This window comes from Spermophilus citellus, assembly GCF_964194105.1.
Source record: "Spermophilus citellus genome assembly, chromosome: 10".
NCBI lineage: Eukaryota > Metazoa > Chordata > Mammalia > Rodentia > Sciuridae > Spermophilus > Spermophilus citellus.
This window is the reverse complement of record NC_138197.1, coordinates 94,360,287-94,373,494: the sequence shown is the minus strand read 5'-3', so window position 1 is coordinate 94,373,494 and position 13,208 is coordinate 94,360,287. Positions and strand designations below refer to the sequence as shown.

At 33.7% G+C, this 13,208-nt stretch overlaps 1 protein-coding gene across 1 annotated transcript; it reads left to right on the top strand.

Annotated features, from left to right (window-relative positions):
- Nucleotides 1-1,890: 1,890 nt before the first annotated feature.
- On the top strand, nt 1,891-13,105 carry KRR1 (KRR1 small subunit processome component homolog). Its single transcript, XM_081312023.1, has 10 exons — nt 1,891-2,034; nt 4,676-4,848; nt 6,052-6,186; nt 6,391-6,516; nt 6,598-6,681; nt 7,778-7,834; nt 8,928-9,098; nt 10,814-10,891; nt 10,995-11,088; nt 12,571-13,105. The coding sequence occupies exons 1-10, from the start codon at nt 1,950-1,952 to the stop codon at nt 12,711-12,713; spliced, it is 1,146 nt and encodes a 381-aa protein (XP_081168149.1). The 5' UTR covers nt 1,891-1,949; the 3' UTR covers nt 12,714-13,105.
- The last annotated feature ends 103 nt before the right edge of the window (nt 13,106-13,208 follow it).

Below are 13,208 nucleotides of genomic sequence, written 5' to 3'. Positions count from 1 at the left end.
AGTATAATAATTTAAAAGGTAGGTTTTTCAAATGGATTCAATATTGGCAACAAAGGAAGGGTGAGTTTTGGTACTTCCCTTCTCATGTTCATTATCAGGTCTCCTCAAATAATAATGGTAATGTCAACAATAAAATGGTTAAAATTAAAGACACATATGCAAGTGAGAACAAAAGCTTCTTTAGAAAATTTTGATATTAAAAAAAAAGTGCTAGTTTGCAAAGAATACGTGAAGACTAAGCACCTCTTTCTCCATCCAGTGCTTACCCTGCCAGTCCTCCTTGTAACACATGTACAGCTATTAATGTACAATAGTCTTTTTGGAGCAGTCTTGAAGCCTGACCTGCCACTTATTAATGATTGTCACCTAAAATAAGGCTAATAAGACCCTGCCTCATAGAGTTTCTGAAGGAAGTGTACCTCAGTTTATAACTTTTGTCTGTTAGTATTCATATTTTTCATCTGTTATCTAAGGGTTGATATTTTTGAGAAAATTTTAAAGATTAAATCCCTGTCGTTTATAAAATACAGAGGATGAAAGTAAAATTCTTAATGTAATCATGTGTCTTAGGATCATCCACAAGATGATCTGTTTTATACACAAAGCCTAAATTTTTATAGAAGATACACCAAGGTGGATTTCAGACAAGAATTCTCCATTTCATTAACAGAAAAGAATTCAAATTAACAAAGGCTTCTCTTATTTGTGCTGCAGAAAATTTTAGAAAGGATAAGCAATAAGATCAATTAACAAAAGAAGTCTTTAGCGTGTCCAAGAACTTTTAAATTTGTAGAGTAACATTGTAGTGATTTGTGCTACTGATGTACCTCCTCACACATCTTGAAATTAGCTATATTTAGTTCTGTAGTAGGCAGGAGTGTTATTTTAGGGATTTATTAGGTTAGCTGAAACATAGTAATCCCCACTTATCTTCAGTTTCTCTTTGTAAGGTTTTGGTTACTCCTCCTAACTTATGGATAGAAATTTATAGCTTAATGCCATATTACAATGCTTATGTCATTTACTTTCATTTCATTCCATAAGCATTACTATCTAGACAATATGTGAATATAGTACAAGATTTTTTGAAAGGGACCATGTTCACATAAATTTTATTACAGTGTATTGTTATAATCATTCTATTTTATTAGTTATTGTTAATCTTTTCTGTGCCTAATTTACAAATTAAACTTTATCATAGCTACGTAGGAAAATACGTGTGTGTGTGTGTGTGTGTGTGTGTGTGTGTGTGTTTCAGTAATATCCTGTTTCATGCATCCACTGGGATCTTGAACGTCTCCCTCACGGATAAGTCAGGGTACTGTCTTCAGAAGTGTTACTTAAATACTATCCCTCTGACTTCGAGAAATACCAGCACCCTAGAAAATTACCATCTGAGCTAAGGACTAGGAAAGTCTACCTGCTGCAAATTCATCGATATTACAGAGTTCTGTTTGTCTTAACTTTGTCTTTGTTTTGATTAATGCAAATAAAGTTCTCAATATAAAATACAGTAGTCTCACAATAAACAACAGTACCATCACTTTTGTCATGGAATACCTCATATTCTCTTATGTGTACGTCCCACCAACACCTAGCTTATATTTGGCGATCATATAAATATTTATCAAATGTATGGATGACATTTACGATAGTCCCATTGCACTCTGTGGTCAAATTCTGCAGTACCCAGTTCTGTCCGGGTTAGACTACGAAGTCCTAGAAAACTAGGGATAAGATTGGTTACAAGTTGCTCACGCTCAAACTACAATTCCCAGCATTCACCGAAACGCCGCGGTCGCAGTGCGCTCTGGGAGAAGTGTAGTTTGTGCGGAGGCTGCGCAAATCTCTACATCCGAGTCCTGCGGAACTTATTTTGTGTGCAGTTATTTTAGACGGTAGGATTTAAGAACAGCTTCATTTCCGGTACCACCGGAAGCAATTGGAAAATGGCGTCTTCTTTGCCGATCGGTCCCGTTCCAGCAGCTGGGAAAAGTGAATTTCGCAACCAGAAGTCAAAGCCGGAGAGCAAAGGTGAGGTTGTATGAAAAGTGAAGTCTTGGTTTTGTGGATATTGAATTGCGATTTTTTTTCTTTCTCTGTGTCTGGACGTATAAAGCCATCTGTAGCCTGTTTATGAAGTTAAGTGTCTGTACGTATTATTGCTAATGGTGCCGGAGTTGACTGCGCCTGCAGGAATAACTGACCGGTATTCTGGCCTCATGTTTCCAGCTCATTCTTTTTGCCAAGTCTACCCCCACCACAGCACCAATCCCAGTGAAACTATTGTGGAATCCGTTTCCTCTAAAAGAATGAGGATTTAAAAATTGCGGAGGGCGCTGTGGAAATTTACAGCGCGCTGGTGGCTGCAAGTCATTGACAGAGGACTAAGATCTGGTGGGATCGGTAATCTTTATATACGGAACGCTAATATTGAAAGAGTGCAAGAGATAGTAATTAATATGGGGAAGGAGCTATATGGCATGCCCTTAATTCCATTTTTTTCTGCAAATAAATTTTGGAACATTTATCATTATTCCTTTTTGTCAGATGGCCAAACTATTAGACGATATAACTCTTAGACTTTAGACCGCCTTGTTTTTAAATTGCAATCTTGCATTGTAGTCTCGTTTATCATATCTACCTTCATTATGAATGAAAGAGACTATAGAAATAGCTGGGGAGCTGCTCAACCAATGTTGTAAGAAGTGGTATAAAGCTTGAACTCTCATTCAAAATGCATTGGGAAGATATTAAAGAGTTGTCAATTGTTGCTGTATTTTTATATAAGTATGTAACGTACATAGCAGAGACTGTATATGAAGAGCAAAGTCAGCACTTGGGGGACTAGCGCTGAGACTATGAGTAAATAAGGTTACCATATCCCAGAAGCTCTCTACATGCATGTGTCAAATCATATTGTCCTTTCTGGGAACCTGCAATAATCATTCTGAATGGTGTTAAGCATTCTGTTACCTTTCTTTATACTCTTTATTGCCTGTTCAGCAAAATAGTTTAATTTTGCCTCTTTCAGTTTTACATGAATGAAAGTGACTTGTATGTATTCTTCTGTTTTACCCCGGCTTGGCTTTATTTTGATTATTCAACCAGGGTGACACCTTTACTCTTTGTGGATGTTTTCTGTTAACATGCTTAAGGGTTTCTCTATGCACTTAGGGTTGGAATTCTTCAAGTGCAGGGTATGTGTAAGTAATGCTAACACTTCCTCAAGGATTGTGCCAATTGTGATTCCCAATAGCAGTGGAAGAGAGTTCTCATCACTCTAAATCCATACTGAACTATGATATCTGAATTTTGAATTTGTTATCTTGATAGGGATGACATGATAACAGGTTGTTGTTTTACTTTGAATATCTCTGATTACAGATGAGTTTGACATTGCTTTATATGTTTCTGAGCTATTTATATTTCCTTTATTATGAATCCCCTTTTTTAATTTCTTTTGCTTTTTTTGTTTCAGGATTGGAGTGGATGGCTTTTCTTATCAATTCATAGCTATAGAAATTGGATAGGGACTTTAAAGATGCATTTTAAGTAGAATTTGAAAAAAAAATTCAGGATATTGGGGGATGAATGATATATGAGGATTACCTAATTCTCTTTAATTTGAACCAGAAGTAGCAAAGTGAATGTGTCTAAAAGAAGAAGATAGCAAGTTTACTTGACCTGGATCTATAACATGGGCTAAAGACCTGCTTTTCAAACTTTAGGGTGCTAAAGAATCTCCTGATAATATTGTTAAAACACAGATTCCTGGGCCTCTCAAAAGAGATTCTGATTCAGTAGATCTGGTGTAGGGTTCAAGAATTTCATGTCTAAAAAACTTCCAGTTTTTGATGATGTTACAAGTGGTGGATCATGCCTTTGAGTAGAATGATATTAGAGAGTAGCTATTGGATTTAAGGGGCTCCTAAAATCCAGGATTAGGAGCTCCAATAAGTGATTCAGGAGATAATGTTTTGGCCCTTAAAACATATTTTCTTTTAGTGAAAGAAGACCTAGACTGAGTCAGCTTTATTTTCCCTTAAGCAAGACTGAGTGTCTTTTTCTATAAAATGGGAATAATAATACTGATCCTTCATGTCTGGCATATTTGCTATGAAAGCCATATAGAAATGGGGCACTGAAAGCTCTTTGGAAAAACCTAAAATCCTATTCAGGTAATTTTTAACTGACATTATACCCCAGAATGAGCTTTTAGCTTTAAGATGTTGTGTGCGCGCATACACACGCGCGCACACACACACACACTCTCTCTCTCTCACTCTCTCAAGTTCCACTCCAGGAAAGAAAGGTTAATATTTAAAATAGTGATATAAACAAAATTATATTTAAATCTTCAGCACTGTCGTAGTGTAATACAATATGGTCTCTAGAGTACCTACTATCTGCTCGGCATGTGCTGTTGAGTATGGAACAAGGAGGAGACTCCCTTCCCTTAAAGAACTGTCTTATGAGGTAACTGCAATGTATGGTGATAATTTTACACAGTGTTTGATAGTGAGGAGGCATGTTCTTTGTTAAATAATATAAAAAGCAGGGAAGAAGTAATACAAAAAGAGTATTGGGAACCTTGTTAGTGTGTATATATAATGTTAACAGAGTGCCCTAAAGAACTTTAAAATGTGACCTGTAAATTTTTTCTTGCTTGTAGATGAATCGGAGCTCCTCACTGTTCCTGATGGTTGGAAGGAGCCAGCTTTTTCTAAAGAGGACAATCCCAGGGGACTCTTGGAAGAGAGCAGTTTTGCAACTTTGTTTCCCAAATATAGAGAGGCTTACTTGAAAGAGTGTTGGCCTTTGGTGCAGAAAGCCTTGAATGAACATGTAAGCATATTTTATACATTTCATTGAGATTTTGCTCTCACATATGCCAAATTAAGTAAATGTGTGCTCATGGATTTTTTTTTAAAGGTGCCACGTAGCTAGTTATTTTGGTTTCTTTGGTAGTTTAAACAGTCTAGGTAAATTTTATTCGTATAGTTTATTTTTACTTTAGTGAGTAATAAAATTACTTTGAAAAAGTCACATACCATTAGTATTTTAGAGGTTTTATGAACTGTCAAAAACTTATAAAGTCCAAATTTCAGAATGCCTATTCTAGGCTATGATAGTTACCATATCCCTGTTCGTTCTGAACTGAGTCATGTTCCTAATTGCTTAATTTTCATTTTCAATAAAAGCTGTAGATGTGGCCAACTATCTACTATTCTGTTTCTGTGGCCTTGTCGCTAGAGAAGTGTATTTGGTTTTTTGTTTTTTAAATTGAAGATTGAAACACATTAGTAATTTGAGAGGTCAAAGTGACTATAATGAGCCTTAAAAAAAGAATGTATCACATATGATAAGTATTGTTTTATGAAGCTTATGGTTCAATTTTACATGTGTGTGTTTATATGGGTACTAGATTGTGATATAAAATGTATTTCTCACTGTGGGACTGCGCTGGAATTGATCGTACCCCATTGTGAAGGTAGCCAGTCCAGCTCCAGGCTGTTTTACAGCTATCTATGTCTGAAATTAAACTTGGTCTTCTTCTTCTTCTTTTTTTTTTTTCCTTGTAAATTCATAGATACCCAACCTTATGTTGAATCGTTCACCACTTACTCCATTGAATTAGTCTTCAGATTATGCTCCACAAGTCAGATAATTGCATTTTATTTGTGTGGTCGAAGTCTAGTTCTTGCCATTGAGAGTTATCTTGAAAATATTTTGGAAGGAAACTAGATTGGAGCTGGGTCCAGGATAGTGAAGCTATACACTGTTACATTTTTATTCTAGGTGAAGTATTCTAAAGCCAAGTATAAATGGTTCAATAGCTTTGATTTGTTATATTTTGTGAAATATGAAATTAATCAAGTATTCATTACTTATATTTAACTACCCAGCTTCTTTAGGGAGGGAGTTGATAGAATTTGAGAGATGGCTTAATGGCATAGAAGTTAATAGCTTGGTTAGTACAGGCTATTTAATTATTTAAACTTGAATTCATTTTTAGACAACTGTTTGTTTGGTCTTTTCTCTTTGAAGCATGTTAAAGCAACCCTGGACCTGATCGAGGGCAGTATGACTGTTTGTACTACAAAGAAGACTTTTGACCCATATATCATCATTAGGGCCAGAGACCTAATAAAACTGTTGGCAAGGAGTGTTTCATTTGAACAGGTGAGTTTAGAATTAGATTTACTTATATCAACGTTAGACAACCTATAATGTATCTTTCCTGCCTCCCTTCTTCCCTCCCCCTTTTCCTGCATCCTTTCACAATTGTGTTTTCATGTTTGTTTAGATTATAATTATTAGGCTAATGAGTAATTGTAAAAATAAGTAATTGTGAAGCATACTGATGTATTTTTATTTTTCCAAAAGGCAGTACGAATTCTTCAGGATGATATCGCGTGTGATATCATTAAAATAGGTTCTTTAGTAAGAAATAAGGAAAGATTTGTAAAAAGAAGACAACGGCTTATTGGTCCAAAAGGATCTACATTAAAGGTACTTTTTATCAGTGGAAAACTTGAGTTTCTTTTAATTTTTCATTGTATTGAATTTAACTTAACTGTTCTTTCAATATAGGCATTGGAACTCCTAACAAACTGTTACATTATGGTTCAGGGAAATACAGTTTCAGCCATTGGACCTTTTAGTGGCTTAAAAGAGGTAAGAACTATTATCTTCAAGTAATCATTAGAGAACAAATGAAATGATTTGATTATAATTTATTGGATAATACATTTTAGAATTATATTTTTAGAATGTGTTTTGTTTGCTCGTTAGTAAATACTTTGTAAGGGAATCATCACCCATAACATATTTTGGCCAACCTTTGATGACTATGGAGACATCTATTTCTGAAATAGGCCTGTGCACCATCACTCTTCTTACTATAAAATTTAAATGGGTATTTAAGATCTTAGTCTATAATGTGAGAAGTGTAGTATATTTACATATGTTCAAGTGATTGGAGAATTGAGCAGACATTACTTGCAATAATGTGTACAGCCAGTAAAGATCAGATTCTGAAAATATTTTTCTTCCAAGAATACATTTTTGCCGTGTACAGGGTGCACACCTGTATTCCCAGTGACTTGGGAGGCCTGAGTTAGTAGGAATGCAAGTTCAAAGCCAGCCTGAGCAAAAGCAAGGCTGCTAAGCCACTCAGTGAGACCCTGTCTCTAAACAAAATACAAAAAAAAAAAAAAAATAGAGTTGAGTATGTGGCTCAGTGGTCAAGTGCCCCTGAGTCCAATCCCCAGTACCAAAAAAAAAAAAAAAAATCTTTTTTTGTTTGAATTTTAGTAAGTATATTAAATATTTTCCTGAAACTTTAATTTGCCAAATGTTATGAGAAAACCTACAGCAAATGCTGTTTCTGTTAGCTCATTTTGTTACTGTCACAAAGCTGGAACAGGAAAGTCAAGTTACTTTCTTAAATAAAGTAGCAGTTTCAGTACTTGAACACTCATTTTCAGACTCTTATTTCCAATTCTTTTCTCCTTAAATCACACAGCTCCAGGAGGTTGTTGTATTGGTTCCAAGTACCATATTTCAGCACTAATAGAGAAACATTGTAACCAAGGGAGGTTGACTGCTATTATGAAATATTTAGAAGCCATTCAGAACAGTTAAAGGAATTATCTTCAATTTGGTGATCATTCCTTGATTTATAGGCTGCCGTGCAATATGTTAACTCCTCTTCTATCTGGTTTATTAAAATATTCTAAGAGTCTAATTTATTTTTCTTTGCAAATTTCAGGTTCGAAAAGTAGTTCTAGATACTATGAAGAATATTCATCCCATTTATAACATTAAAGTGAGTGTTCATTGCATATCACTCTACCAGTGATTGTAAACTACTCTTAACTACAGAAACTTTTCTTGAAATTAAATTTTTTATGAGTCTAATATACAAATCTGATAATACAGCTAATTTGAGTGAATTAGAGGTAGAATTCAGCCCATTCAATTCCCCTAGTCCTCCTTTGGGGCTTAGATCTCCAGTGTAAAAATTATTGAAGAGAATACTATAATTTATTTTATAGCTCTGATATAATGAAAATAAGTTTCATAGAATTTATCGTAGATCATAATCAATTCAGTTTTCTTGAATTATGATCACATGTATTATATTTAAAGATGTGATCTTTCAAAATTTTGCCTATTTCTATTGAAACTGGAATATCTTAGATTACATTAAAACCTTTAGAATTGAACAAATTGTAGTCCCTCAGAAAGATCTATTACATCCCTGTGTGTAAAAAGTTTGTGATTATACTTGGAAATATAATAGTATGATGAGCTCTGTTATTATGGTTATTTATTGAGCAATTCACTTAAATTTGATAAAGCTAAAAAAGTCACTTAGATTAGGTTAAAGATATTTTGAGTTACATTGGAATATTACAGATAGAAAGCTAGTTGTGCATCTGATGCTTGGTTGGCTTTCTCTTAATATTCCAATGTGTATAAAATTCAAATGGAGTGGGGTGAATGTGAGAATAGTATTGACTTTTGTCTAATCATCAAGACATTTTTTTTCCTTTCCCTCTTAATGACTATTAAAAGTTTCCTGCTTACAGGGAACATCAGCTAATTAAGAATCCTATCTGCTATAATTAAGTTGAATTATAGAGGTTTTATTGGAATACTCACTGAAAAACCAAGTATCATTTTTATCTCTTAACAATTCCCTGTTTCTTAATGTAAATTTCTAATGATTTTCTGATGCTTAACTGATTATACATATTTATGATGACATATCTTTTTATTAGTGCAATTGGTTAATTCTACTAAAGAGATTAGGAACTGTTCCTTTTAAAATTGTATTTGTAGAAGCAATATTTATTATAGTTTAAATAAATGTATCAATTTTGAAATTAAATTTTATTTTATGTGTATGACTGAAGACCTTAATGATTAAACGGGAATTGGCAAAAGATTCTGAATTACGATCACAAAGTTGGGAAAGATTCTTGCCACACTTCAAACACAAAAATGTGAATAAGCGCAAGGAACCGAAGAAGAAAACTGTTAAGAAAGCATACACACCATTTCCACCACCACAGCCAGAAAGTCAGGTTAGTATTAAATGTTGAACTTTAGTATATAAAGGAAGAACTAATCTTATTTTGTTGGAAATTTTATTTAGGGTAGTTTAGGCGCAGGGAGGGAGAGAGAGTGCATGTTGTTTGGAGAGGTAGAAGAAGCTAAAGTGTAAAAAGGCACATTTTGAGCTAAATGCATGGAGTTGGGGAGTGGGGCCTTTACATTGTGAGTGAACTGCATCAAGATGTTTTTTTGTCAGTTGTGTCTCTGTAGCCAATGAAAATGTTCTATAGATTTTTAAAAATTCAGAGATTTAGCCCATAGTATCTCTACTTTGCTTCAGCAATATTCTTTTTTGACCCTGTTCTGTATGATTTTAGAAATCATAAATTTCAATATTCATTCTTTTTCTGAGTTATTTTCTTTTCTCTTTGTTTTCTTTCATGCCACTTTTCTTTTTTTTTTTTTAATATTTTTTAGTTGTTGATGAATCTTTATTTTATTTATTTGTATGTGGTACTGAGAATCGAACCCACTACCTCTCGCATGCTAGGCAAGCGCTCTACCACTGAGCCTCAACCCCAGCCCCTTGTGCCACTTTTCCCTTCTGTCATACTTTCTAAGACTTGGATTAAGTCCCCAAACTTTCCCATAATGCACTACCATATGAAACTGGAGAAAATCCTGTCTGTGAATTAAATCTACTAGAGATTCATATTTCCATCCTTACATCCTCAGTATTATCTGGCAGCTCTTGTCTTAATTCTGTCAACACCTTCTCACTCCTTGACTTTTCTGAAATATTTGAGGCCATCAGGAAAAACTCCTTCAACTTAACTCTTCTCTGTAATTCTTTTCCTCATCTGCATTAATTATTTCCATCTGTGTGAATTTCATCTATATCTCTGGTATTGCTTACGTATTCTCTCCTTTGCATATGTCTTAAAAATAATTCATCTCTACTAGTTGTTTTCTGCTCAGGATATAAACTCTTCCTTTTCTATCATCTTTTCTCCTCCTTATTTGAGTTTTTCAGGGAAAGTGTGATAAGAGGCCAAAGGGAAAAAGGAGTAGTGATCATGGTGAAAAAACAATGGAAATGGTAGCTCACGGAGAACAAAGTGAGATCAGAAGGAAAATGATAGCTGAGAAGAGCATAGTGGAGCCAATCGATAAAACCTTGCTTCCATAGCACCTGCCATACTTCTTATGACCTGTTTTGTACTAATTGGCTGTTCTTTCTTCCTTACCTCTGCAAATCTCTTTTTACTTTTTTTTAAATTAACATGTATTAACTATACATATTAACAGGGTTCAGTGTAATGTTTATGTAAATGTATGTACACAGAGCCCAGATAAGACCTATCTTTCCTTTTTCTACCTCTACCCCCAGTCTAGTTCATGTTGCTACCTTTATGAAGAGAGAGAGTATTGACTCCACTGTTACCCTAAAGATGTTGTGACTTTCTTAGGAAATTACTTTTCATCTACATTATTTCTTTTTTTTTTTTAATGTATTTATTTTTTTATTTGTTTTAATTAGTTACACATGACAGTTCAATGATCTTGACATATCGTACATTTGAATCAGATGGGGTATAATTTCTCATTTTTCTGAGTGTCCAGGTTGCAGAATTACATTGTTCATGTAGTCACGTATATACAAACAGCAATAATAAAGTCTATTTTATTCTGCTGTCCTCATCTACATTATTTCCAACATAATTATCAATATTGTTTTCAATAGATTGATAAAGAATTGGCTAGTGGTGAATACTTTTTGAAAGCGAATCAAAAGAAGCGACAAAAAATGGAAGCAATCAAGGTAAGACTCTTTATGTCTTGCTGATAATGTTAGTAACAACATTCATAGATTCTGAATTCTTAAAACTAAACTTTATTTTACAAATGTACTTTTAATAACATAGGCTAAACAAGCAGAAGCTCTCAGTAAGAGACAAGAGGAAAGAAACAAAGCGTTTATTCCACCTAAAGAAAAAACAGTTGTGAAACCTAAGGAAGGTAATGCTCATTTTTCACTTTTTGATGTAAAAAATCCATTGTCTATGAAAAATAAATCCATAGTGAATTTATCTGAGTCTGTCGTGTTAATAAGTAAAGAAATAATCATATCTTTTATCAGTTGTCTTAGCATTTCCTTAATTATCAAGTCTAAGGACAAGAAGCGAATGAGATAATTTATAATTCAGAAGCAGCTAATGCATATTTTTAGAGTATCCAGAGTACCAGTTCTTCCCCATTCTCTGACCCACGCTTGGGAAAGATAAAAACCCAGAGTAATCTTTGTATATTATATAAGAATAGAAGTAATGTAAATTTTGCTATCATGATTCAAAGAGGGCTTTCAGTGAAACTGTTTTTTCTCTTTATAATGATCTGTGGCTTAAGATTTGTTTCTATGTTGTTAACGTTGAGTACTTATTACTAAACAAAGTAATGACAGGAGATTTTCTAGCCTCATTCTAAAGTAGCCCTCCAAAACTGTCAGTGCACATTGTTTAAACTGTCATGCCATTTCCTAGCAACACGTACATAACCTGTTAATTTATTTTCAGTTTGTGCAATCTGTCAATTAAGTACTTTGGATATCTAGTAGCTAGTTAACCTCAGCCTGTGTTAACTAAGAATGTAGCTGCTTTGTAGTGGAGTATGTAATGGAGGCTTTAAATCTCTGTGCATCTCAAGTGACTAGGCTGTACATATGGTGACATTTTATTTTGGGATTCTTTTATGTTCTTAAATACTGTGTGTAAATGTAAACAGATGCATTTTTTTCATTGTTGCCTTTATTTTGTTCATGTTTTTGGCATTGATTAGATGCTTTTGTGTTGTTAGGAAGACCTCCAGATACTCTGGAGCTATTGTCTTTTTTTACAGAAAGCTTGTTAATACTAGTCATTAATAATAATATTGGAAAGCCTGAAGGTTTTTTTGGGGGGGTAGGAGGTGTGCTGGGGATTGAACACAGGGCCTTGTGCAGGTGAGGCAGGCACTCTACTAACTGAGCTATATCCCCAGGTCAAGCTTGAAGTTTTTGTTATGGTCCTAGATGAAGTAGATTTTGACCTGTAGCTTCATGATTTGCTTATTAAAATTATTGAAGCTGGAAAAGCTACGTGTAATATTTTTTATAAAATGTAACTTTAAATTATTTCAGTGTGTAAGATGGAAAATTGATATATTAATGAGTAATGTTCCAAAATAAGGAAAAGAATGTAAATAATCTCAAGATTTAGGGAAAAAAAGATTAATTAAATTCAGTAATTGGTACAAATTGTTTACACTGTCATGCCATTTTCCTATGAACTCTCACTAGTGCATATTTAGAGACTATGATTTGAAGAAATTTCTAACTTTAGCAACATGTTGTATATTTTATAACCTAACCTTTTGGTTATTAAAATAGTGATCTGAAATTATTATCTAAAACATATTGTTTTAATTTGTATAGAATTGCATACATTTTCTTTTTAATTTTTGTAGCATCTACTGAAACTAAAATTGATGTGGCTGCCATCAAGGAGAAGGTTAAGAAAGCAAAGAACAAGAAACTGGGAGCTCTTACAGCTGAAGAAGTTAAGCTTAAGGTGGAAGCAGATGAAAAGAAAAAGAAGAAAAAAAAGTAACATTAAAAAAAGAACCAAAACCCCCTGAATTAGAATTTATAAAACTATCTCCTTTTGTAAAGGATTTTGAGATATTAGGGCATTAGTTGTCCTATGTGTGAGAAATAATATTTCTGAGTTTCATATAATAATATTCTTTATAAATATATTCTTGTGTATTTTGAAAAATTTTGTGCTAGAAAGTGCTATGTGTACATTGTACCTAATCAGGCAGGTTTTGCCTAAGCATGAGTTTAGGAGTAACTTTTAAGTTTTTTTATATATACATTTTTGGAACGTGACTATTGTAATTTTTCATTAAATCCAAAGTCTGATGTCGTTGGTTAGTTTTTAAACATAATCATGTCCCAGCATATGGTTTTGAGGAAAATAAATGCCAGTTTTTCAGTGCATTCTCTCTCCCTGATTATCCCTTCTTACAATTTTGTTTTATTTTAAGAGTAAACAGCTCATAAGCAGAAAATCAAGGCCTCTGAAATCAAATACTTCAGTTAT